Source organism: Pangasianodon hypophthalmus, chromosome 9 (genome assembly GCF_027358585.1).
Source record: "Pangasianodon hypophthalmus isolate fPanHyp1 chromosome 9, fPanHyp1.pri, whole genome shotgun sequence".
In the NCBI taxonomy this organism is placed as follows: domain Eukaryota; kingdom Metazoa; phylum Chordata; class Actinopteri; order Siluriformes; family Pangasiidae; genus Pangasianodon; species Pangasianodon hypophthalmus.
In genome coordinates, this window is record NC_069718.1 from 29,560,792 (window position 1) to 29,585,373 (window position 24,582).

Genomic DNA, 24,582 nt, shown 5'->3' on the forward strand with positions numbered 1-24,582 from the left:
CTTGATACCGTGACTATTTCCTGTAAATGAACTCTGTGCTGATGCAGGGTTTGATTTAACACACCGATGTTGGAGTGAAGTAAACGTGTGTCCTGCTGTAATCTGGAGAAGGAGACATGACCTCCAACATGAGTGTGTCTGGAAAACAGGACTTAAAGAAAGACGAGAGGTGAGTTACTTTTCCATTCACTAGCAATAAATACACACCGTCTCATGGGAACAGATCTGTATCTCTAAACACTCACTAGTTAACAGAGGAGCTAAACTTTGCTTTAAGGTGTTTAATAGCAGTGAATATATCACTGATCTGATGTAAGAACAGTTTAGAGAAATCATTCACTGAGAGAAGAGTAAAAAGGACTGTGTAATGTGTAGCATAAGAGCAGCATAGCTTTGAGTCAGTGAACTCTACAGGCTTTAAGACCCAGCTGAGTCAGTTAGCTGTGATTGGGACTCCTGACATCAGAGTAATTCCTGAGGTATGAGGTGAGTCTCCTGTTTGAATAAGTGTGCAGACTGTAGCTGAATTAAAAAGATGGAATTATTGGTGTTTAATGATGAACACATTGTTTAACAGTGCTGAGACAGCAGAGTATTAATTATTGCTGATATTTCTGTTGTAATTCTAGAATGATGGAGGGAAAGAGATCAGACTCACCAGAACCCAGCTGTGTGTCCATGAAGAGTGACGCGTCAATGGAACATCCAATACTCTTCAGAGACAGAGACAGTTCTACTGATGTGAGGTCAGTATAGTGAGGTGTTTTACAGCAGTGTTCCACCTGATCAAACTCACTGGTCTCATTATGAAGCCCTTCATGAGCTTTATCAGGTGTTGAAGCAGTAAAACATCAAGGTTAAATAAAGTATCCATGGCTGAATATTCAAAACTCTCTCTTAAATGTAATCAGTGATGTATTCTGTTACACTACTTCAAAAAGGTAAATTATTCAGATTACTTTTGGAATACATTTAGATTACATATTTTAGACGCACAGTTGGAAGAATTATGATGTGTGTTAGGTCATTTTTGTCTTACTTTGCTTCTTATTGATCAGTGTTATGGGTTGGTAGCTTGCTGTTTGTTATGCAAAGCCCTGCTAAATAGTGAGTTTGTTAATTACTTATTCATTGTATGCAAATAATAGCTACAGAATGGATTGACAACACCAGACAAATCCCTTCATAGTCACACACATTAGGTATCATGATTGTACAAAAAAAACTTAGACACCTTGAATTGGTTAACAATATCTATAGGAATAATCTGTGTATGTTCTATAGGAATAATCTGTGTATGTTCTGATTATTGTTAATTTTGTTAACGAAAACTATGATGAAAAATGTTCATCAACAACCTTTTTCTCCATGACTAAGACGACACAAAAAACCTCAGGCAGCATATGAAGGTTAACCACAAAGAAAGAGGTAGGTTAATGACTTGGTGGTAACATTAGGCTGTCTTTTTAAGCTATAAAAGACAGCCTAATGTTAGTAGTACTAGTAAGGTGGTGGTGTTACATTATGTAGGATGTGTTTTATAGTTAAATCGAACTCTTTAAGCTAATAGGCTAGCAAATTGTTGTGGGGTCATGCAATACTAGTGTACAGTATTCTTTTCAATTTTGTAAGGCTAACTACTTTATTTCCATTGCTCGGAATAGAAATGTAAGTTTGTCATGTACTTTACACAACCAAAAACTTGGTTTCAAAATGTTTTATTGTCGTTTTAGTGAAACGCTCTCACTGTTTTATAGTCGTTTTAGTGAAGTGACTTGTGGCCAAGTATGGTGACCCATACTCGGAATTTGTGCTCTGCATTTAACCCATCCAAGTGCACACACACAGTAGTGTGCACACACACAGTAGTGAACACGCACACGCCCGGAGCTTTTTTTTGCTGCGGCACCCGGGGAGCAGTTGGGGGTTCGGTGCCTTGTTCAAGGGTCTCACTTCAGTCGTGGTATTGAGGGTGGGAGAGAGCACTGGTCATTCACTCCCCCACCTACAATCCCTGCCGGACCTGAGACTCGAACCCACAACCTTCAGGTTCACCTTCGGGTTGCAAGTCCGACTCTCTATCCATTAGGCCACGACTGCCCCCGAGAGAGTATCAGGCTCCAGTTGTTGAATCGTGTTGGTTCAAAATAAGTGTGGAAATCAGAACATGTTCCATGTCTGGATGTATTCCTTAAATGGACACCATCAGACCAGACACTTTCTGCAAAGATGCATTCTTAATCATTCAACCTGTGTTTTTCATCAGATAACGATAAGATAAATCTTATGTGAAATAAGACAAAAATTCCAGTAATAATTTTATAGCTAAAAATGTCTACAGTTTTCAGTGACTAAAAATAGACAAAAATTGGATTTAACACTCAAACCACTCACTATGCTTTTATTCCACACACACACACACACACACACACACACACACACACACACACACACACACACACACACACACACACAGCAATTGTGTGTCCATTTTAAAAGTGCTTCTAACGTATTAACTACATCATTCCAGGTCAAGTTCAGCTGGCATCAAAGTTTCATGTAGTCAGAGGAAATAACTGACAAATCATTCAAATCATTTCATTAGCGAATGGCTCAAAGCAAAGCAATGTAGCTGAGTTAAAAACTTTTCCACTCCATTTTATTTGATTTTGTTTACTGTAGGCTAACTGTAATCACATAAGCCTACTGAGTGCAGATATACACACACACTGGGAAATTAATGACAATATAACTATTTTATTCATTCGTTCATTCATTCATTCATTCATTCAGAAATTTGCTTCTAAATATGTTAGTTTCGGTGAGGAAATCCTGAAATCAGTGTATTGTGTTAAGAGGAGAGTGTTAAATATCTGTCTCTGTATTTATTAGTGTGTGTTGTGCAGCTATGAATACATAGAGTCCATATTACGTGATGTGTTTTGTTTGTTCACAGACCACAAAAGAAGAAATCAAACATCAGCAGAAATCAGTTGGAGTCCATATTCAAGGTGTGTGTGACTTGTGTTGTTTTATCAATGTGCAGCAGCATTATGGGTAATCAGATAGTTGTAACCATGGTAACAGACAGAGTTTTTTTCTTTTCATAAAATAAAAGCATCTCTCACTGTGTAACATTATAATATTTAGATCTGTTACTGTGTGTTTCTAACCAGGAGCTGGAACACAAAGTCATCACCATGATAAAGAATGAGCTGAAGAGGTTTAGGAAGCTCCTGAGTCCAGATTACCCAGCATGCACTGAGAGGGAGGTGGAGGATGAGGAGGATCTGCACAGTGTCAGAGAGGAAGCGCTGAAGATCACACTGCACGTCCTGAAGAACATGAACCACACAGATCTCGCTAACACACTGCACAACAGTAAGGGCTCTGAGTCATGGCTTTAGTCCATCAGATTCACTTTAGAGAGAGGAAATTGTTTTAGATATTAACACTTTTAGTTTTAAGTTTGATTTTTGTATCATGTACATCTGGTGCTTTTCTGTTCTGTTCGTGGTCCAGCTTGTGGTTACTCTGTACAATGGTCCTGTTCCTTCAGTAATGTTTAGTACATGAATCAGGAATGAACAACAGCATTTGAAAGAATTTTACATTTTATATTGTGCTCAGTGATTTTGCATTAAAACATGTTATTACTTTGTTTATTAGAGTCTGTGGCCTCTGTGTATCAGCCAAAGTTGAAATCCAACCTGAGAGAGAAGTTTAAAAGAATTAATGAAGGAATCTCACAGCATGGAAGCTCAGCACTTCTGAATGAGATCTACACAGAGCTCTACATCACAGAGGGTTGGAGTGGAGACGTCAATAATGAACATGAGGTGAGACAGATTGAGACAGCGTCCAGGAGAAAAGCAACACAGGAGAAACCCATCAAATGTAATGACCTCTTTAAAGACAAGTCCATCAGAACTGTGCTGACTAAAGGAGTTGCTGGAATTGGAAAAACAGTCTCTGTGCAGAAGTTCATTCTGGACTGGGCTGAAGGAAAAGCAAATCAGGACGTCTTCTTCATGTTTCCACTTCCCTTCAGAGAGCTGAATCTGATGAAGCAGCAAAATCTCAGTCTGATGAGTCTTCTTCATCACTTTTTCCCAGAAATGAGAAAATTACAATTAATAGACTGTGACTCCTACAAAGTGGTGTTGATCTTTGATGGTCTGGATGAGTGTCGACTTCCTCTAAATTTCCAGAACAATGAGAGATTGTGTGATGTGACAGAGTCAGCCTCAGTGGATGTGATGCTGACAAACCTCATCAAGGGGAATCTGCTTCCCTCTGCTCTCCTCTGGATAACCTCTCGACCGGGAGCAGCCAATCAGATCCCTCCTGAGTGTGTAGACCAGGTAACAGAGGTACGAGGCTTCAGTGATCCTCAGAAAGAGGAGTACTTCAGGAAGAGGGTCAGTGATCAGAGCCTGGCCAATAAAATCATCACACACATGAAGTCTTCAAGAAGCCTCTACATCATGTGCCACATCCCGGTCTTCTGCTGGATTTCAGCCAATGTTCTAGAGAAAATGTTGGGTGAAGCAGAGAGTGGAGAGATCCCCAAGACTCTGACTCAAATGTTCACACACTTCCTGATCTTTCAGATCAAACACAAGGACCAAAAGTACCATCAGAAATGTGACCCTGATCCTCAGCAGACCAGAGAGAGTATCCTGGCACTGGGAAAACTGGCTTTCCAACAGCTGGAGAAAGGAAACCTGATCTTCTATGAGGAAGACCTGCGAGAGTGTGGCATTGATGTCAGAGAAGTGTCAGTGTACTCAGGAGTGTGTACCCAAATCTTCAGAGAGGAGTTTGGGCTTCACCTGGGGAAGGTGTTCAGCTTTGTACATCTGAGTGTTCAGGAGTTTCTGGCTGCTTTATATGCATTTCTCTGCTTCATTTTAAGAAATACGCATGTGTTAGTGGAGCAAAGCACTGGAGGTTTTAATTTCTTCAGAAATCCAAACATGTCTGATTTCCTCAGGAGTGCAGTGGACAAGGCCTTACAGAGTGAGAATGGACACCTGGACCTGTTCCTCCGCTTCCTTCTGGGTCTCTCACTGGAGTCCAATCAGACTCTCTTACAAGGCTTAATGCCACAGACAGGAAGCAGCTCTCACAGCAAACAGGAAACAGTCGAGTACATCAAGGAGAAGATCAGGGAGAATCCATCTCCAGAGAAATCCATCAATCTGTTCCACTGTCTGAATGAACTGAATGATCATTCTCTAGTGCAGGAAGTACAAACTTACCTGAACAGAGGAGGTTACAAGTGTCTCAGTGGAACCAGACTCTCTCCTGCTCAGTGGTCAGCTCTGGTGTTTGTGTTACTGAACTCAGAACAGGAGCTGGATGAGTTTAATTTGAGTAAATTTGACCCATCAGAGGAATGTCTTCTGAGGCTGCTGCCAGTGGTCAAAGCTTCCAGAAAAGCTGAGTAAGTATTTTTATATATAAATGTATTACTGCATGGTTTGTTATTTTAATTCAACACTGAATTGCACCGTTGGGATTAATGCTAGTTACTCTAATCAGCTTTAAATAAAAAATTTTTACACTAACACATTATGCCTGTACTGAGGATGAAACGCACAAAACCTTATATCACAATATGGAAAATTTCATATCTTGTAATTTTATATATTTATAAATAAATAAATGAAAATATATATATATATATATATATGTGTGTGTGTGAGTGTGTCAGGTCTGGAACTATTTGGAAAATGACAGTTTTTTGATTTTGCCTTTATACTCCACCACAATGGATTTGAAATAAAACAATCAAGATATGATCGAAGTGTAGACTTTCAGCTTTATTTTAAGAGGCTCCACAAAAATATGGCATTTACCATTTAGGAATTACAGCCATTTTAAGCAAAGTACCTCCATTTTCAGGGGCTCAAAGGTGTTTGGACAATTGACTGATAAGAAGTTTATTGACCAGATGCGGTCCATTCCCTCATTACTTTAAGACAAATGAAGCAGATAAAAGGTCTGGAGTTGGAATTTGGCAGCTGTTTGACTGGAGCTACCAATATGAATTCCAAGGAGATCTCAATGCAAGTGAAGGAGGCTATCATTAGGCTGAAAAAACAACATAAATCTGTAAGATAGATAGCAAAAACCTTATGCGTGACCAAATCAACAGTTGGGTACATTCTTAAAAAGAAAGAAAGCACTGGTGAGCTCAACAACATTGAAAGGCCTCGAAGACCATGGAAGACAACTAAAGTGGATGATCGCAGAATCCTTTCCTTGGTGAAGAAAACCCCTTCACAACATCAACAGAAGTCAAGAATACTCTGGAGAAGGGAGGCGTATCATTGTCAAAAGCTACAATCAAGAGACGCCTTCATGAATGTAAATACAGAGGGTTTACAACAAGGTGCAAACCACTGGTAACATTCAAGAACAGGAAAGCCTGATTAGACTTTGCCAGAAAACATCTAAAAAAGCCTCCCATGTTCTGGAATAAGATTCTTTGGCCTGATGAAACCAACATTAACTTGTACTAGAATGATGGTAAGAGAAAAGTATGGTGAAAGAAAGGAACAGCTCATGATCCAAAGTATACCACATCATGTGTCAAACATGGTGGAGGCAGTGTTATGGCATGGGCATGTATGGCTGCCAATGGAACGGGCTCACTGGTGTTTATTGATGATGTGACTGCTGACAGAAGTAGCAGGATGAATTCTGAGGTGTATAGGGCTATACTCTCTGCTCACATTCAGCCAAATGCTACAAAACTGACAGGATCCTGCTTCACATTGCAGGTGGATAATGACCCTAAACATACTGCGAAAGCAACTCAAGACTTTTTGAAGGCAAAGAAATGGAATATTCTTCAATGGCCAAGTCAGTCGCCTGATCTCAACCCAATGGAGCATGCTTTTCACTTACTGAAGACAAGACTGAAGGCAGAAAGACCCACAAACAAGCAGCAACTGAAGGTGATTGCAGTGAAGGCCTGGCAAAGCATCTCCAGGGAGGAAACTCAGAATTTGAGTTTTGAGAACATGGGCTCCAGACTTCAGGCAGTCATTGACTGCAAAGGATTTTCATCCAATTATTAAAATTATGGTTATATTTAAAATTATGTCACTTTGTCCAAATACCTTTGAGCCCCTGAAAATGGAGGTACTTTGTTGAAAATGGCTGTAATTCCTAAATGGTAAATGCCATATTTTTGTGGAACCTCTTAAAATAAAGCTGAAAGTCTACACTTCCATCATATCTTGATTGTTTTATTTCAAATCCATTGTGGTGGTGTATAAAGGCAAAATCACAAAAACTCTGTCATTGTCCAAATACTTCCAGACCTGACTGTATAAATGTGTTTGTGTTTGTGTGTGTGTGTGTGTGTGTAAAACTGTTGAAAAAATTGTCCATAGAAAAAAACTGCATGCATTTAAGAGCTAAAGACCCACTTCTTTTCTGAACACTTAACTAACTCATAACTTGTCCCAACTACAAAAAAAACTGAACTAAACACTAGTAAAAGGCGCTTTTTCTCTTATCTGTTTATTTGAAAGTGACACTGAAGAGAACTATCACAAATAAGAACACGAAAAACATAACAATATGAATACAAAATCTAAAAAGTAAATAAAAACACAAATAAAAACACAAATCATGTGGCTTTTAGGTACAAGTTCCTCATCTTTTGTTCTGTGTGACAGTGTTGTGGGGAGTTTCACGCTGTCATGCTCCTCCATGCTTGTTTTTTCCCCACATTTTCTCCCTAATTTAGTCATGGCTGATTCTCACCCTCCAGTTCAGTCTCCCCTATCATACAACCCTGTCCTCTACTAACTTCTGACCCAAGTGACACCAACCACATCTTTTCAAACTGCTCATGCAACATAACACACTTGGAGGAAAGCGGTATCTGCCCACTTCCACATGCATGAGCTTACAGATGCCCATGATCAGTTAGTATCACTGTGATTGATAGGGGAGAGAGAGTATGCCACCCCTCCCTCCCTGAGAGCAGGGACTCACCTGCTCACTTGGACTCCAGGCCACTGATGGCTGCGGCATCATCGGGATTTGATCTCTGGAAAACAGGATGAACCCTTTTCTGTTGTGCCACTCAGGAGCCTTTTTTTGTCACAACACACTGCTAGTAGCTCCTAGCGCTGACCTTATTGACGTAAATGTGCTGATGTGGTGTCCTGTCCTCTGATTTGTGTGTGTGAGAGAAACACACTGACATTTCTGTTACATGTTAAACTTTAGCTGTATTATGGCTGTGTTTGTGTGTTTGAGATCAGTGTTCTGATATTTCATCATTTCTCTTGCAGGCTGTGTGTGTGTAATCTGACAGAGGAAAGCTGTAGAGTTCTGTCCTCAGTTCTCAGCTCAAACTCCTCCAGTCTGAGAGAACTGAACCTGAGTTACAATAAACTGCAGGATTCAGGAGTGAAGCTGCTCTCTGCTGGACTGGAGAATCCACACTGTACACTGGAGAAACTGAGGTGTGTGTATGTATATATATATATATATATATATATATATATACACACACACACACACACACACACACACACAGTATGCTGGAGATACTGAGGTTATCATCACTCTACCACATTAAACAGAATTTTGTGTGTATGTATGTGTGATATACAAATACCCAGTCTTACTTTTTCTTTTATGCACACACGCATGTATATAAACAAATCATATCCATGATATTTGAACTACTTTTTCTGTAGCTATAAATTTTAGAATATGATTTCAGTCTTACAAACATTTAAATGTTTACATTAGAACCTGATTTACTTTCTAGATTAATTCTATATCATGAATGAATAAAAACTGTACTTATGAATTCTAATTATAGCTGTTTAGATCTTGTTTCTCCCTCTATCCATCCCTTTCCCTTTCTTGGTGTCTCTGTCTCTTCTGTCTTTTCCTCCTCTCTTCTCTATGGTTCTGTCTGATAGTAAAAAATAAAGTGAGATTGAACACACTGTAATGAAGCAGTAAAGGACAGTGTGTAAATGTGTAAATGTTCTCCAGCAGAACTTTCCCCAGAGCTGCTGAACACACTGTATGAAAAACTCTCTGCTAGAAATAAAGAGACGTGTTTGTTCAGAGTGGCCTCTCTGTTATTATCTTGTTTCAGAAAGTTAAATACATCGTCTCATATGAGCTGAGGCACATGGATCTGTTCAAGAGCAGTCCAAGTTTATACACAGGCTGTTCATTTTATATTTTTATCCTGACATTAGAACCTTGTGTCCAGGTAGACAGTTTATTTCTCAACTGATGGAAACACCTCATTTCACAATCAGATAAATAAATCAAATATTTCATCATTTCTCTTCCAGGCTGTGTGAGTGTAATCTGACAGAGGAAAGCTGTAGAGTTCTGTCCTCAGTTCTCAGCTCAAACTCCTCCAGTCTGAGAGAACTGGACCTGAGTTACAATAAACTGCAGGATTCAGGAGTGAAGCTGCTCTCTGCTGGACTGGAGAATCCACACTGTACACTGGAGATACTGAGGTACACACACACACACACACACACTTAAATTAGATGGGCAGCTTCATTAGTGGTTTATAATTTTTAGTGGTTTAAGTCGGTAATGCTCGACTGGGTTCATGCTGTGTTTCCTCTGAATAGCAAACACGGTAAACAGAAAAGCTGTAACTCTTTAGTTTAAACTAAAAAACACTATACTTACAGTCATTTGTCCTTTTGTGTAATTTTTACTTTGATTAGACAATGTGTGCTCAATCTATCAACTTTCAGCTTTTAGTTTCTCCTCCAAACACATTTTAGGGAAAAATGATGAGAGTAAATAATCCACCTTGGACACTCGCGACTGCATCTGTAACTTGACTGCTGATGATGTACATTGTGCTCCTAGCAAACACAAAAACCCTACAGTCAGTGGAGCTTAAGCTAACAGATTATGATTTGAACAGGAGATGTAACATCTGTATTATTGAGCTGAGAGAGGGTAATGAGGGCACCAATGCTATCCAGTTCCTCTCGTGATCCATACCGCAATGGCTCTCCTCTCTGCAAACCAGATCTACAGCGAAGCAGAAACCAACAAGGGGAAAACCACACTCTGATTTTCAATGTTCTTCATTATACAACCCTCCAAGTTATTCTTCATGCTGCTAAGAAAGAGCCCCTCATCGCTGATGGAAGAACAGTCCGCTTCACCCCTACAGTAACTACATGGTCAAGTCAAGTCAAGTGGAGTTTACTGTCATTTCAACCATATACAGCCAGTTAGTACATAGTGAAATGAAACAACGTTTCACCAGGACCAAGTTGCTACATAAGGCAAACACAGAACAACACAACTACAAGGAACTACATAAATTTATACAAAAAGTGCACAAATGCAAACATGTGCAAACAGCACAAGACAGTACAATGACTACTGGGATAGACAATGGGCACAGTAAGTCCCAGTGCAGCGCTGACCAGTACACAGTTCTATTTAAAGTGAATCCAGTGACAGTAGTGCAAAAGTACAATCTAAGTTGCTGGAATAATGTAAACATAAGAGTAGCAGCCTATGTACAGTATAATAAATATTTTTAGCAGCATAATGTAATATGCAAAAAAAAAATTGGAAAGAGGATGGAGGATGCACAGTTGTGTGTGTGTGTGTGTTCTTTCAGTCCAGTTAGTGAGTATTGAGGAGTCTGATGGGGGAAGAAACTGTTGCACAGTCTGGTCGTCAGGGCCCGAATGCTTCGGTACCGTTTTCCAGGCAGCAGGAGGGTAAAGAGTGTGTGTGAGGGGTGTGTGGGATCATCCACAATGCTGGTGGCTTTGCGGATGCAGCGTGAGGTGTAAGTGTCTGCAATGGAGGGAAGAGAGAACCCGATGATCTTCTCCACTGTCCTCACTATCCGCTGAACGGTCTTGCGATCCGAGACGGTGTAATTCCCAAACCAGGGAGTGATGCAGCTGCACAGGATACTCTCGATAGTCCCTCTGTAAGAACATGGTGAGAATGTGCTTTCCTCAGTCTTGTCAGATGCTGAAGATGTCGTGAAGCCATGCCTGGTCTTCTCCCAGGGCATGTCTACGTCATGAGCTAAAAGTGTTGAGTTTTTCCTACTCTATCCTGCCACACTGAAAATCACAGATGGCCCACTTTTGTGGAGGATTTCCTGAACTCAACAGCAGCATTGCCAAGCAGAGCTGCTTCACCATCAACCACCGAGCTGGCCGTGAATGTTGAGGCTAACAATGTTTCTGGAGTGGTGCTGCAGCATTTTTCTGAGCTTGGTTCGTACTGGACTTGTTTAAGCTAGCCAGGCTAATGGTACTACAGAAACTGATAAACTTTTCTGTTTCATACATATTGCAGTAAATTAACTTTTTTTTCCTTTTCCGCTGGACTCTGGAGGATGAAGGCCACCAGTCTCATGCATAGTATTTCTGAATGTTCTGGACTGCCCTCCTAGCTGTCTGAGCTGGGTTAGATCAGGCTAGGCTAGGCTAATTGCTAGCTTTGGCCTGGTAGGATAAGGATGCTAGCATTATAACACACAGGCCGGGCTGGCTCTAGCTCACTGGGGCGAATGTGCTCAGACTGGGCCTGCTAAGGTCAGCTGGGTTAACTGTATGGTGGAGAACTGATTACCTCCTTTTTTTCTTTGTTTAAATGTTAAAGGTTAAGTTATTGGTTAGTTTAAACTGTTGGACTGTATCCTTCCTGGCTGCTCCATATTCATACATGGTCACAGTCCATTTTGGGCTTCTTATGAAGTTCATGTTTTGTCATTTTTGTTTGTTTTTTGCTTCTCTAATGTTCTGGCTTGTCTTTTGTGTTATCTGTGTGTAAGTGTTGTCTAGTCAGTAGCTGGAGCTTGTTCTGTCTATTGAGTTTTCATAAAGTTGTTAACTTCAGCGTTCCTGAGAGTGGGATTCTCATCTACAAAGTAGAAATCAGGCATCAATGTAAAATGCAGTGGTGGTGGTAGCGGGTGTTGTTTATTTCTCCAGATATTATCTATGAACATTTTGTATTAGATAATGAGTCTACTTAATAATTTGGTTTGGAACTGTGGCAGATTGAACACTCCCCACAAACTAGTCAGTACTTAATTAATACTTTAAATCTACTTAATCAGAAAAAGATAGATATTGCTCTATTACAGGAGACACATCTGTTGAGTTTGTGATCTAGCTAATAAGTTTTATCACACGAACATACGGTTGCATTTTCATCATTTGACACAAAAATGAAAGGCGTAACTGTTGTAGCTACATAAAATAAAAGTCCTGGAAACGTGGACAGACCTTACACGTACAATAACAATTTGCTAATAAAACAACAGCAGGAAAATTGCTCTTATCTCTGTGTCTATGGTCCAAACACATTTGAGAAAACTTTTTTGATACAATTACCCAGAAAATGCTAGAATTACCTGGTTATTCCTTAATAGTCGGTGGTGAATTTAACATGATATGGGACATGGTGCTCGATAGTTCCAGCTTATCGAGGTTCAGAGAAAGGGAGCTAGTAGCATTCCTGGGCTAGTAGCATAAACATATCACAATTTATGACAGAATATATTAGCTTTAACAATGGATCGGTGGAGGACCCTAGGATATTACGGAATGCAGTCAAAGGCTTCATAAGGAGTTCTAATCTGTGTAAAGCTAAGATTGCTAAACTACAAGCCTTGAGGAAAATTTTAAAAGACTAGACTCAGTTACAACATGGCTTCTCAGCACAGTGGTACTATAGAGAGATATAGTCAAAAAAGAAATTAATGATACTCTAAAACAGCGTTCAGAGTTTCAGATTCATAGGACTAGAAAGTGCTACTATTTCCAGGATGCCAGTCCTAGTCATCTATTACTGAGCAGTTCACAGACATTCCTGCCATTAAGACTCCAAATGGTAATATTATCACTGATCCTAAAGAGATAAATGATAGTTTCCAGTCTTTTTATTCCAGCTTATACGAATCAGAAATATTACCAGATCAGGATAGATGTGACAGTTTTCTAAGTAAGTTAAACCTCCTTTAGCTATCTAGCTTGGGCTCAAGGGATTTGGATAACCCTGTTACCTTGGAGGAATTGAAAGAGGATAACCTCAGTATGCAAAAAGGTAAATCACAGGGAATACTCTGGAATTTTATGTCACTTTCTGGAAACAAATAGACTCATGAATATGATTAACTACTACGTTGAAAAGGGCAGGTTTTTAAGGGACGTTAATACAGCCCTAATTTCCTTAATCTTGGAAAAAGACCCAGTTGATTGTGCCAGTTACTGACCTCTCAGTCTTCTGTATTCTCACCTGAAAATCTACACCAAACTACTCACCTGTCACCTTCAGCACCATATGCCAGCATTACAAAACTGTGATCAGATAGGTTTTATTAAATCTAGGCTATCATCAGATAACATCATATGTCTCCTTCACATAATCAATGCTGCAGCACATATTAATGCTCCTGTAGCAGCACTCAATGCTATGAAAGCTCTCGACAGGTTGGAATGGTCATTCTTATGGTCAGTCCTTCAGGGAAGGTTTTATCCAAATGGTTAAAGTATTATATGCCAATCCCTCTGCATCTGTGTTAATGGGACAAATCTACTTTTATCCATTTCCAGTTTCTAGGTCATCAAAAAAGGGATGCCCCCTTAGTCCAGCACTTTTCACTCTTTCTCTTGAGCCTTTAGTTCAGGTGATTCTCTTTTACCATTAAATGAATCTGCCATAGCATCATTTATTCCAGCCACTATTCACATTTTTCCACACTTCAAATACTTAGGAATTGAAATTTTCCCCTCTCTCAATCAGATTGCTAAACACAACTACTCCTTAGCTTTTACCAAGGTGCAGGACTCTCAAGATAGATGGACTAGTCTCCCCATTTCTCCTCAAGCCCGAGTTTCCATCGTAAAAACGAACATTCTGCCCAGAACAAATTTTGTTAGCTTTTTGTTAGTTTGTTAATGTGGCACCAGTGGGGGGAAGAAAGAGCACAAATGTAGATGAGGTAGTTCTATTACCAAACTAACCTCTAATTAGAATCAATATAATTAAAAGATGAAAAACCTAAATTTCCGACTACGCCACTTGGGCACCGCCCAAGAAAATAAACTGAGCCCAACAAGGCTTGCACAGGTTCGCTTGTCACACAGGGTCAGAAACAGTGGGTTCCCATATAAAAATCTTTTATTTCAACTGAAGAATTACAATGTTAAAAAGCAACACTATGTTCATTCGCTCATTCACACTATGCACCCAAACATCTGAGATTGCATCTCTTAACAATGACAGTTAGACACGGACAGGCTCTTATTCTCGAATGGAACAATTCACTTTCTGCAATTAATACACACACCCGGTGCACTCACACAACCACCTCCCAAGGAGCACGACACCCGTGAAGGAAGCACTGCACCATGAAAGAGCCTCAATTCCTGCCAACACAAGAGATACAAGTTAAAATAAAATAAATCAGAAAATCAAACAGTTCCAGAAAAGAAACACAGAAGCTTTAACAGAATATAACTAAAAATAATTAACCAATCTTAACAATAAAAATAACAAAAGAAAAGAAACAAAATAATGTAGAACAGTCAACACTAGTACTGGAAATTAGGGCACATTAAAAAGAACATTAAGACTCAGCTACTGGTTATCAAAGTTTTACACAGACAGAATGAGTTCACTTTTTAAAACCAACGTGCCAATTCACGCTTATCTATCAAGCACGTTAAACTTGGAGATCATACTCTATCCGCGGGTCAATTAGGTAGCAAAACATGCACTAAAGCATCATGTCAGCCGAAAGGTAATGCACTCCCACGCGAAACACTCTTAAAGAACACTCAAAAACACTGGTGTAAAACCCGCATGGAGAATGCGGATGTAGAACGTAGAATGTAGAACGTAGAACGCGGAGCCCCCAGGCATGCGTAACACTCGGCCTTTGCGCCTCCATTGTGCACTTCCGGAATGAACACTAAAGGACAGACAGCAGGCTTCTTCTAACACGAGATAGAATGCAATCTATTGCCTGAACATGCAAACCCCCTAAAACTAAAACAAGCATGCAGTAAGCATCTAATTGCCTTAATTAAAAAAAAGAAACCACAGCACAGTGCCATACCGTCTCTCGTATCCACGAGCGATTTCCAACACAACAATCGCGTGTCGATGACGTCACAGTCCACCAATGATGACGCATACGAAACCACATACCCTTGCAGTTTTTATACCCTCCAATGCATCTTCCGATTGGCTAAAATTTAACAAGGAGAGTAATCACCTCTCCTGCCACATTAACACACTGACATTTCTGTTACATGTTAAACTTTAGCTGTATTATGGCTGTTTATATGTTTGAGATCAGTGTTCTGATATTTCATCATTTCTCTTCCAGCCTGTGTAAGTGTAATCTGACAGAGGAAAGCTGTAGAGGTCTGTCCTCAGTTCTCAGCTCAAACTCCTCCAGTCTGAGAGAACTGGACCTGAGTTACAATAAACTGCAGGATTCAGGAGTGAAGCTGCTCTCTGCTGGACTGGAGAATCCACACTGTACACTGGAGAAACTGAGGTACACACACACACACACACACACACAGAGAAATTTAATAAAAGCAGGATCCAGTTTTCATCTGTGGTAATTGTAATTGCAGTGATCTGATATATTTTCATTGTTGTGTGTGTGAGATGGAGAGTAAATGTACTGTATATAAAGATTTTGTGTAGTTCATGTTTTCAATGCTAAAACTGAGTGTGTTAAGTGTGAGAAGGTTTTCTTTCTTGCAGGATGTGGTGCTGCAGTATTATAGATGAAGGTTGTGCTGCTCTGGCTTCAGCTCTGAGGTCAAACTCCTCATCACACATGAGAGAACTGGATCTGTATGGTAATAATCCAGGAGAATCAGAAGTGAAGCTGCTCTCTGATCTACTGAAGGATCCACACTGTAAACTGGAGGCACTACTGTGAGTTACTGACTTACTGTCTCTTTCCACACGCACACATGCAGACACACCATTGTATTTAAGACAAAGTAAGACAAAGTTTTGTTCTGTTGAGCTTTTACGGTGTTTTAAAGTGTTTAAAAAAATTTTGTGTGCATAATCAGATCTGTCATCTTTGTTTTTGTTTCTGTGTTTGTGTGTGTGTGTGTGTGTGTGCATTTACACTGATGCTATTTATAAGGACTGTGCTTAATATTGTCCATCATTCTGTCCTGTTCTGTGTTTCAGCATTAAGTATGATAAACTCACCAGGACTGGCGTATGACAGGAGTCTCAGCACAAACTGCTTTTCCAGGATAAAGCAGTTTTGGTGAAGCGTTAGAACCCGTCCCACATTTCCAGCAGTTTGGGAGCTGAATCATTCATATTCAGATGTAGAAGTTCCATAACAATAACCGGGACTGATCGCATCCTTTTATCCACTCAGCTACAAGTTACTTCAGGCTTTAATAACATATTTTACAATCCAAAGTCAAATCCTTCAGCATCTACACACAACACAGAGATATCATCACATCATCACACTGATTACACAAATACACATCCATGTGTTGTAGCTGTTTGTAGCTACTTATTTTTATCTATTTACTCAGTATGTGTTTCTGCTCAACATGGCTTTATTCAGTTTGTTGTACCATGACAGTGTTTTTTTTCTCCACAGATGATTGATTTATAGTTGTGATTTAATAATTTTCCCCAATTTGTTTTTGGTTAAACTTCTGTTCCTTGTGTGCTAATGTGTTTTTAAAGGACAATTCTGGCATAAAACTAGAATTTAATATATTATTTGTCATGGTATGTAGTATTCTGTTGCAAGGGATTGTATTGCTTACTGTCTGTGTTTTAGTAGAATTCAAGTAAAACAAAGTAATCATGTAATCATGCTAGCATTACGGTAGCTAAATGTGTTGTTGCTAACTTAATTTATTTGACTCAGTTTAATTTTGAAAGATGTACAGTTACTCTCTGCTTGCCTCGTGTTTCTCTTCTTGCTGGCACAGTTCTAAAATTTAAATAAAATTTAATTGAAAATATTTTGAACATGTATGTAACACTGTATAACAGTAACTCAAAAAAATCCCTGTCTGTTGAGTGATTTCGGTCATGTAAGTAATCTATTCGCTCCATTGTGGATAATTTACTTAGTGATTGCTTATTAGCAGTAGCCAGCTAGCTATCTCACTTCCCTGAATAGACCATTATCTATTGAGCACAGTTAGAGATTGGAAAGAGGCCAGTATGTATTCTTCCAGGCAACTGAAAATGAAATGGACATAATTGAGATTATATATCATGAATCTACACCAAATATCCCAAAATCTTTTGACAATAATGTAATTACTGACTTAAATTTAAAACATGGATTCTTAATTTATTTGGTGGGCCATGGAACAACTTCATAGCGAGCATTCACCTGAATTGAACGTAAATATCCTCAATGTCATACGACGGAGTCAGAGAAGGATACAAATGAATTTATTGTAAAACTGGCAAACAAGTCTAAAATGTGAGGAAAAATTGTAAAAAGAACAGGCAAGAGGTCAGGCAATCAGCAAACAACTATTCAAAGACAAAATCCAAAATTGCAAAAACAAGTAATGAGACAAGGTCAAAACAAGAATATCAGTCACAAACTCAAAAGGCTTGGTAAAATAACAATAAAATTGTCAATAATGAGATCAGAGTCAGAGCAAGAGTCAGAGTTTTCCTTCCTGAAACTCAGAATCTCATGGTGGCAACCCTCTTGTCCACTGGAAAAAAACTCCAACTATAAGGGGCTCAGCCTGGGATTAGTGAGTATCCCACACCTGCCTGAGTCCGATCTCCTGTGAGAATTCCACCTGATCCCACCCTCCATCTTATTATTGCTTAGCAGAGTAAACGGCTGAGCCTGACAGCATTATGTGGTTGACCTAGTCATCAGATGAGTGGCTGTAGGCAAGACCACCATGTCTGATGCCAGGGTCCTGGTAACCCTAATACAGACATGCAGTCTTTTTAGGACCTATCATCAGGCTTATTAGGATCACCCATCATCTAAATTCTTCCCTCCAATCTGTTCACCAAACCAAAGTTTGCCCTACTGGGAGCATTAATTTCCCAGTGACAAAACCCTGAGATTCACCAATGTACACAAGCTCCTTCATCATGGCAAAGTCTTGATCTATGAGGAGGAAATAGATGTAGTAATATATAAATACTTGCTGAACTCGAGGTTGAGGGGCCGATTTCTTTGAGTTTTCCTAGTCAGAGGTCGGTTCCGAGGTTTTATCGTATGCAGCACATAAAAAAGGTTTGCCAGGTTTCAGCAAAATTTTGCCCCGATACTTGCCCAAAAAATTCAGGCATAGTAAAATAGAGATACATTTAGACATGCTGTATGGATTTACAATATTTTTGTGGATATTTATTAGATTTAACCCTCCTATTATCTTTGGGGTCAATTTGACCCCATTCAGTGTTTAACGTCTCTAAATACATGGTTGACGTCATTTTTTTTGCTTCTTATTTAATGACTTTTTCTAATTTAATGGGGACAACGGGGAAAACAAATTAACATGATATGTTTTCAGTGTCGTGTACACATTTTTTTTGCATCAGTGATCCTTGGGGTCAATTTGAACCCAGGCTGTTTTAGCTGTATAAAACATATAAGAAATATCAAAATTTTACACACATTTGTTTTAGATGATATTGAGGGTCACTATAACATACAATTTTATAATCTTCAAAAAACTTCCTTCTGCTTTAGGGCCCCAATCTAACATAACCATACCTGTAGTATTGCGAGAACCACGTATAGTTAACGTGACAATGGAGAAGGGGTAAACACAGTTCTCATGAGGACACTGATAGTTCACAAAAGCCTTCTCTAGATTTTCTCTTGGTGCTCTGTGGGCTCTCTTTTTATGAAAAAAAAATATTGAAAATGAATCGAAAATGACCTTTTAGCAAAGGTTTTCTGTCAATGACATTTTGTCACAGTTCTTTGACAGTGTAAGTGACATAGAGGAGGATGTGTCTGAGACAGAGGATAATGTTGAGGAGGACCCTGATTATGAGCATCCTCCTCTGATGAGAATGATACTCTTAGTGTTGACCCTCCTGTTGCCTCTCAACCACCAGCAGACACATTACCTTCCAAAAATGCAAAGTTATTATGGTCCCTCTCCCCACTTGAACGGCAGGGTAGACTTAGTGCTGCTAATGTCATCAAAAATGGTCCCAGATCACCAGATACGCTGAGGGTGGGATTAGACATGGCTGAAGGACTGGATGGTCATAACATTACATGTGATATTTTTTTCACATTGTATATGCTGGGTGAAAAACTGCTGAAAAGGAAGGTTACCAAGGTGGAGCTTCCCTCTGAGCTTCTTGCAATTAAGAACAATGCCTTCACTGACAGAGCCACTGTCATCTCCTATTGCCCCAAGAAAGGGAAAAATGTCCTGCTGATGAGCACCATGAACAAAATGCTGTCCTGAGCACCAGGGAAGACAGGAAATGGTCTTGGACTACAATGACTACCCCTTCTGTTTTACAAATACAATCATTCTGAATTTGTGAAATTGAAATTGTGTTTGTTTTTCCTGGGGTCAAATTGACCCCAAACATAATACATGTTACTATCCTTGATAACAGAAAATGTTCTTCTTTCCAAATGTTATAAATAACAAAAATCTGTACTTAGAAATAATATAAAGCCTTTAAAACACCAAAAATATTTTTCTTTCTAATTGTAGGTCAATTAGTGAGATTTTATGGTGATTTGCGTATTTTTCCATAGTCGCGCAATCGGTATTCTGGATGTATAAATTGGGGGGAGGGGGCGTTGGGTGAGGGTCTATATTTTATTTAAAGGGCTATTTAGGTAGGCAACAAATAAACATATAGTATTTGACACACAAACTTGGGTAAAAATCATATTCTGGAGGTTTAAATTGCTGGGATCAAATTGACCCCAAGGATAAAAGATGTTATTAATTTTGAGGATAATAGGAGGGTTAATTTTAGTTATTTGCTATAGACCAATAATCTTGGCAGCTATGGGGTATTTTGAATCTTGCCCAATCTGGCAACCCCATTAACTGTCGTGTCCACTGCTCCCTCTCCACTGCAAATGTTCATAGAGTCACCAAATGGGGCAGCAGACGTCCTGCCCCTATGGTATTTGTTGCAGTTCCCTTTTTTGGCCACAATAATAGCTATGGATGCATGCAACCCCACTATTACACCAATCAGCCATTACATTAAATCCACCTGTCTAATATTGTGTAGGTTCCCCTTGTGCTGCCAAAACAGCCCTGACCCGTCGAGGCATGGACTCCACTAGATCCCTGAAGGTGTGCTGTGGTATCTGGCACCAAGACGTTAGCAGCAGATCCTCTTAAACTCTTAAACTCTAACTACACAGTTTAAATATTTCACAATTTGTTGCAGTAATTCTTCAGCATTACAAACTTTTAAATATACAAAAATAACTATTTACAACATAGTCCAATCATATTATTATATCTACATAGTTATTTCCCTTAAATATTTACAGAGATCATATTTTTAATAAAGACCATGGAGATTTATTTTTAGATCTTCGCTCCATTGTCCTTTGTCATTTTAGTTCATTTAAGATTAGTTTAAAAAGCGTCTCAGCTGGGAGATGGCATTGCTTAGTATCTTTAAAATCTCTTCTATTTGCAGGATTGTCCCACATCTATCTTCCTTTAATTACACAAGTCTGCTCTCTTTCCATTCTTTAGTTTAATGTGTGATTCATGCGGTTGATGAGGATTTTAGCGAGTATTTTAGAATCGATATTCATGAGACTTATCTGCCTCCAGTTCTCCAGCTCATATGGCTCACCTTTCTTAAATCTTAGGGTCATAACACACTGGTACAGAGATTCACTTCAAATCCCTCCCTTTATGGCTTGGTTGTAGAAGTCAGTTAGGAGATGTGCAATGCGTTTAACTGCAGCTTTGGAAAACTGGAAGCCCATCAGCTCCCGGACTTTTCCCCTCCTTTAACTGCACTATTGCTTCTAGCGTTTCTTTTCCATCTATTGGCTCTCCTCAGTGCTGCATGCCACTAGTTTTCAAAGTTGGCCATGTAGATAGAAAATCTGAAATTCTCTTTGGCATTGCATTTTTTCTCCATGTGGCATCTTGGCATTTCTGTAGAATTCTTTCTCTTTTCTCTTCCTCATCCTCGATTATATTTCCATCATTCTCGCTGAGGGCCTTTATGCTCTATCCTCTTTTCCCTGCGGTTTCTCAGTCTTTATTGCCATTCTGTGGCTTTCCGGTGGAGGTCGTGTCCAGGCCAGCTTGCAGCTGAATGTTTCAGAAGAAATCCTCTTTAGCTTTGTTAATTCCCATTTCATTTTCTACACACAATCATCTTCCTCCACATTTCTATTCTGTTTAGACTGAAGTTCAGCAGATTCTGAGAGAAGTTTGCTGTGCTTGTCAGAGTTTTGGTCCTTTTTCTGTGTTGTCTTGTCGTGTTATGTTTTTTTTCCCCACTAGATGTCGCCCAGCCTTAGTTTTCTTTGTTGTAATTAGTTTCATTGCTTTCACCTGTGTCTTGTTCCCGTTCTGTGTATTTAAGCCGTCCCTTTTGCCTTTGTTCCCCGCTTGGTTATTGTTGTTTCCTAAGCCCCTGTTGTCTTTATTGTTGCCTCTCTCGTGTTAATATCTTCTTCTTGTTTTTTCTAGCGCCCTCGCCTTGTTTTTTTTTTTGTCTTTTTTCTTGCTTCTCTTTTTAGTTTTTGGCGGTCTTCAGTTTCCCTGCCTTGTCTTCGTTTTTGAGGTCCATTGCCTTCTTGTTGCTCCCCGTTTATGCCCTTGTGTTATTTTCTTGATTTTTTAATAAAGTTCCTTGTGCCTTGTGGCTCAACTGTAAAACGTCTGTTCCGCACACCGGGGACCCGGGTTTGATCCCAGGTCCTGACAGAATTACCAAGGCACAATGAACCCTGAAACACCAAACACTCAGGAGCTCCTTGCTACTGTGGCCCAGCATGAGTCTGCTGTGCAACGCCACGAGGCTCTCCTCAGCGGGATACCCTGATGGCCCAACCCTCTCAGCTGCTAACGGATCTTTTGGCTGCTATCTGCCAGATCTCTGACCGGCTTCCTGCTGCATCAGCTTCGGCGCCTAGGGCAGCCTCCGTGCCTCTTCCTGAGTCTCGAGCCCCCACTCCAGTGGCTGAACCTCGGTTACCTCCCCCGCAGCACTGGGTTTCTCACCCAGTGTTCCCTTCTGTTTGAGCTGCAGCCCTCCTCCTTCCCGTCTGATCGGGCCAAGATCACCTATGTGATTACGCTTCTCTCTGGAAAGGCTCTCTTGTGGGCTACGGCCATCTGGAAGGCGCAAGCCCCGTTCTGTGCAAGCTACTCTGGGTTTGTAGAGGAATTCAAGAGATGCTCCTCACCCTCCGACAAGGCAACGACAGTGCTGCTGAATATGCCATCAAGTTCCGGACCATAGCTGCTGGCAGTGGAAGGAACGATGAAGCCCTCATGGTTTGCTTCTTGAGCGGGCTATCCGAGACAATCAAGGATGACCTGGCTACTAGAGAGCCTTCCAGGGACCTTGACGTCCTCATTGACCAGGCTGTCTGGTTGGATAATCGCCAGAGAGAGAGAGAGACCAGAGCCATTCCCATGCTCCCACCCAGCCCTATTGCAGTTCAGGGGCGCTCTGATCCCCAAGACCCCTCCGATGCAGTTGGGCAGGTCCCGCCTCTCCCCTGTGGAGCAAAATCGTTACATGCGGGAACGTTGTTGCTTATACTGTGGTCGGTCTGGCCATTTCCGTACCTCTTGCCGAGCTCTCGGGAAACACCCAGTCCCATACAGGCGAGGCAGGACTGTCACGGGAGTAACTCACACTGCCGCTCCCTCTGACCCCGGCTGGTCCTTCCCATCACATTTGCCTGGAATCTCCAACAACACCCAATTCAGGCCTTAATCGACTCCGGCGCTGCTGGGAACTTTATGGACATTTCCCTAGCCCAGAGACTCCAGATCCCCAGGAGCTCTCTTATCTATCTTATCGAGTCTCCCGAGATTCCCATCATCCTTGGGTACCCCTGGCTCCTCCAGCACAACCCACATGTCGACTGGTCCAAGGGGGCAATTCTCAGTTGGGGTGCGTCATGCCAGACTATGTGCTCGTGCCAGAGAGACCCTGACCCTGCTCCCGAGTCCCTAGAAACCATAGATCTGTCTCGTATTCCCCCACAGTACCACCACCTCAAGACAGAGGAAAGAGGAAAGAGGAAAGCCACCTCATTGCCTCCTCATCGCCCCTACGACTGCACTATAGACCTCGTCCCTGACTCCAGTCCCCCTAGGGGTCGCATCTTCTCATTGTCCCCTCCTGAAAGGGCAGCCATGAACGAGTACATTGAAGAGTCCCTCATAGATGGGATTATCCGTCCATCCCCTTCCCTGGCTGGGGCGGGGTTCTTTTTCGTCTGGAAGAAGGACGGTGGCCTTCGGCCATGTATCGATTACAGGGGGCTCAACAAGATCACTGTGCGCAACCGCTATCCCCTACCTCTCATGGCCACCGCCTATGAGGTCCTTCAGGAGGCCTCGATTTTTACCAAACTGGACTTGCGTAATGCCTACCACCTGGTGCGTATCCGACCGGGTGACGAATGGAAGACGGCCTTCAACATGCCTACGGGGCACTATGAATACCTGGTTATGCCTTTTGGCCTCACTAATGCTCCTGCGGTCCTCCAAACCCTGGTCAACGACATACTTAGGGACATGCTCAACAAATTCGTCTTCGTGTATCTGGATGACATCCTCATTTTCTCGAGCTCTCTGCAGGAGCATGTTACCCATGTCAGCAAAGTCCTCAGACGCCTTCTGGACAACCACCTGTATGTCAAGCCGGAGAAATGTGAGTTCCACGTAACCCAGGTCCATTAGTTGGGATTCGTCATCAAGCCCAGTCTTATCCAAATGGACCTTAAAAAGGTGAGTGCAGTCGTGGATTGGCCTACCCCCTCGTCAGTAAAAGATGTCCAACGCTTCCTCGGGTTCGTCAATTTTTATCGCAAGTTTATCCGGAACTTCAGCTCCGTTGCAGCCCCGTTATCAGCACTCACCAAGGGCACCTCCTCCGGCTTTCGCTGGAGCCAGGACGCTGAGTTGGCCTTCTGCGAACTCAAGACCCGCTTCTCCTCGGCTCCTATTCTGGTTCTCCCGGATCCGGAGATTCCATTTGTCGTAGAGGTAGATGCCTCTGAAGTAGGAGTAGGAGCGGTGCTGTCTCAAAGGGGTAAAGACGGCAAGCTGCACCCCTGTGCTTTCTTTTCCCACCGTCTTACCCCGACAGAGAGAAACTACCATGTGGGTGATCGAGAGCTTCTGGCTGTTAAGTCAGCACTGGAGGAGTGGAGGCATTGGCTCGAGGGCGCTAAACACCTGTTCCAAGTACTCACGGACCACAAAAATCTCGAGTACATCCAATAAGCCAAGCGGCTTAATCCCCGACAGGCACGTTGGTCCCTGTTTTTCAACAGATTTCACTTTGTCCTGTCTTACCGTC

At 41.1% G+C, this 24,582-nt stretch overlaps 1 protein-coding gene across 3 annotated transcripts in view; it reads left to right on the plus strand.

The window, feature by feature from the left end:
- Nucleotides 1-17,009, plus strand: part of LOC113523737 (NACHT, LRR and PYD domains-containing protein 3-like) — a 152,080-nt gene extending 135,071 nt beyond the window's left edge. For 2 of the 3 annotated variants that reach the window (XM_053237021.1, XM_053237020.1), the window contains 9 exons: nt 630-746; nt 2,957-3,011; nt 3,177-3,381; nt 3,670-5,449; nt 8,322-8,495; nt 9,351-9,524; nt 15,407-15,580; nt 15,796-15,972; nt 16,240-17,009. In XM_053237021.1, the coding sequence (XP_053092996.1) occupies nt 630-746; nt 2,957-3,011; nt 3,177-3,381; nt 3,670-5,449; nt 8,322-8,495; nt 9,351-9,524; nt 15,407-15,580; nt 15,796-15,972; nt 16,240-16,276 (2,893 nt within the window). In that variant the 3' untranslated portion in view covers nt 16,277-17,009. Of the gene's footprint in view, nt 1-47; nt 170-629; nt 747-2,956; nt 3,012-3,176; nt 3,382-3,669; nt 5,450-8,321; nt 8,496-9,350; nt 9,525-15,406; nt 15,581-15,795; nt 15,973-16,239 lie in introns of all 3 variants that reach the window. The other variant, XM_053237022.1, reaches the window with a different exon arrangement.
- Nucleotides 17,010-24,582: the final 7,573 nt, after the last annotated feature.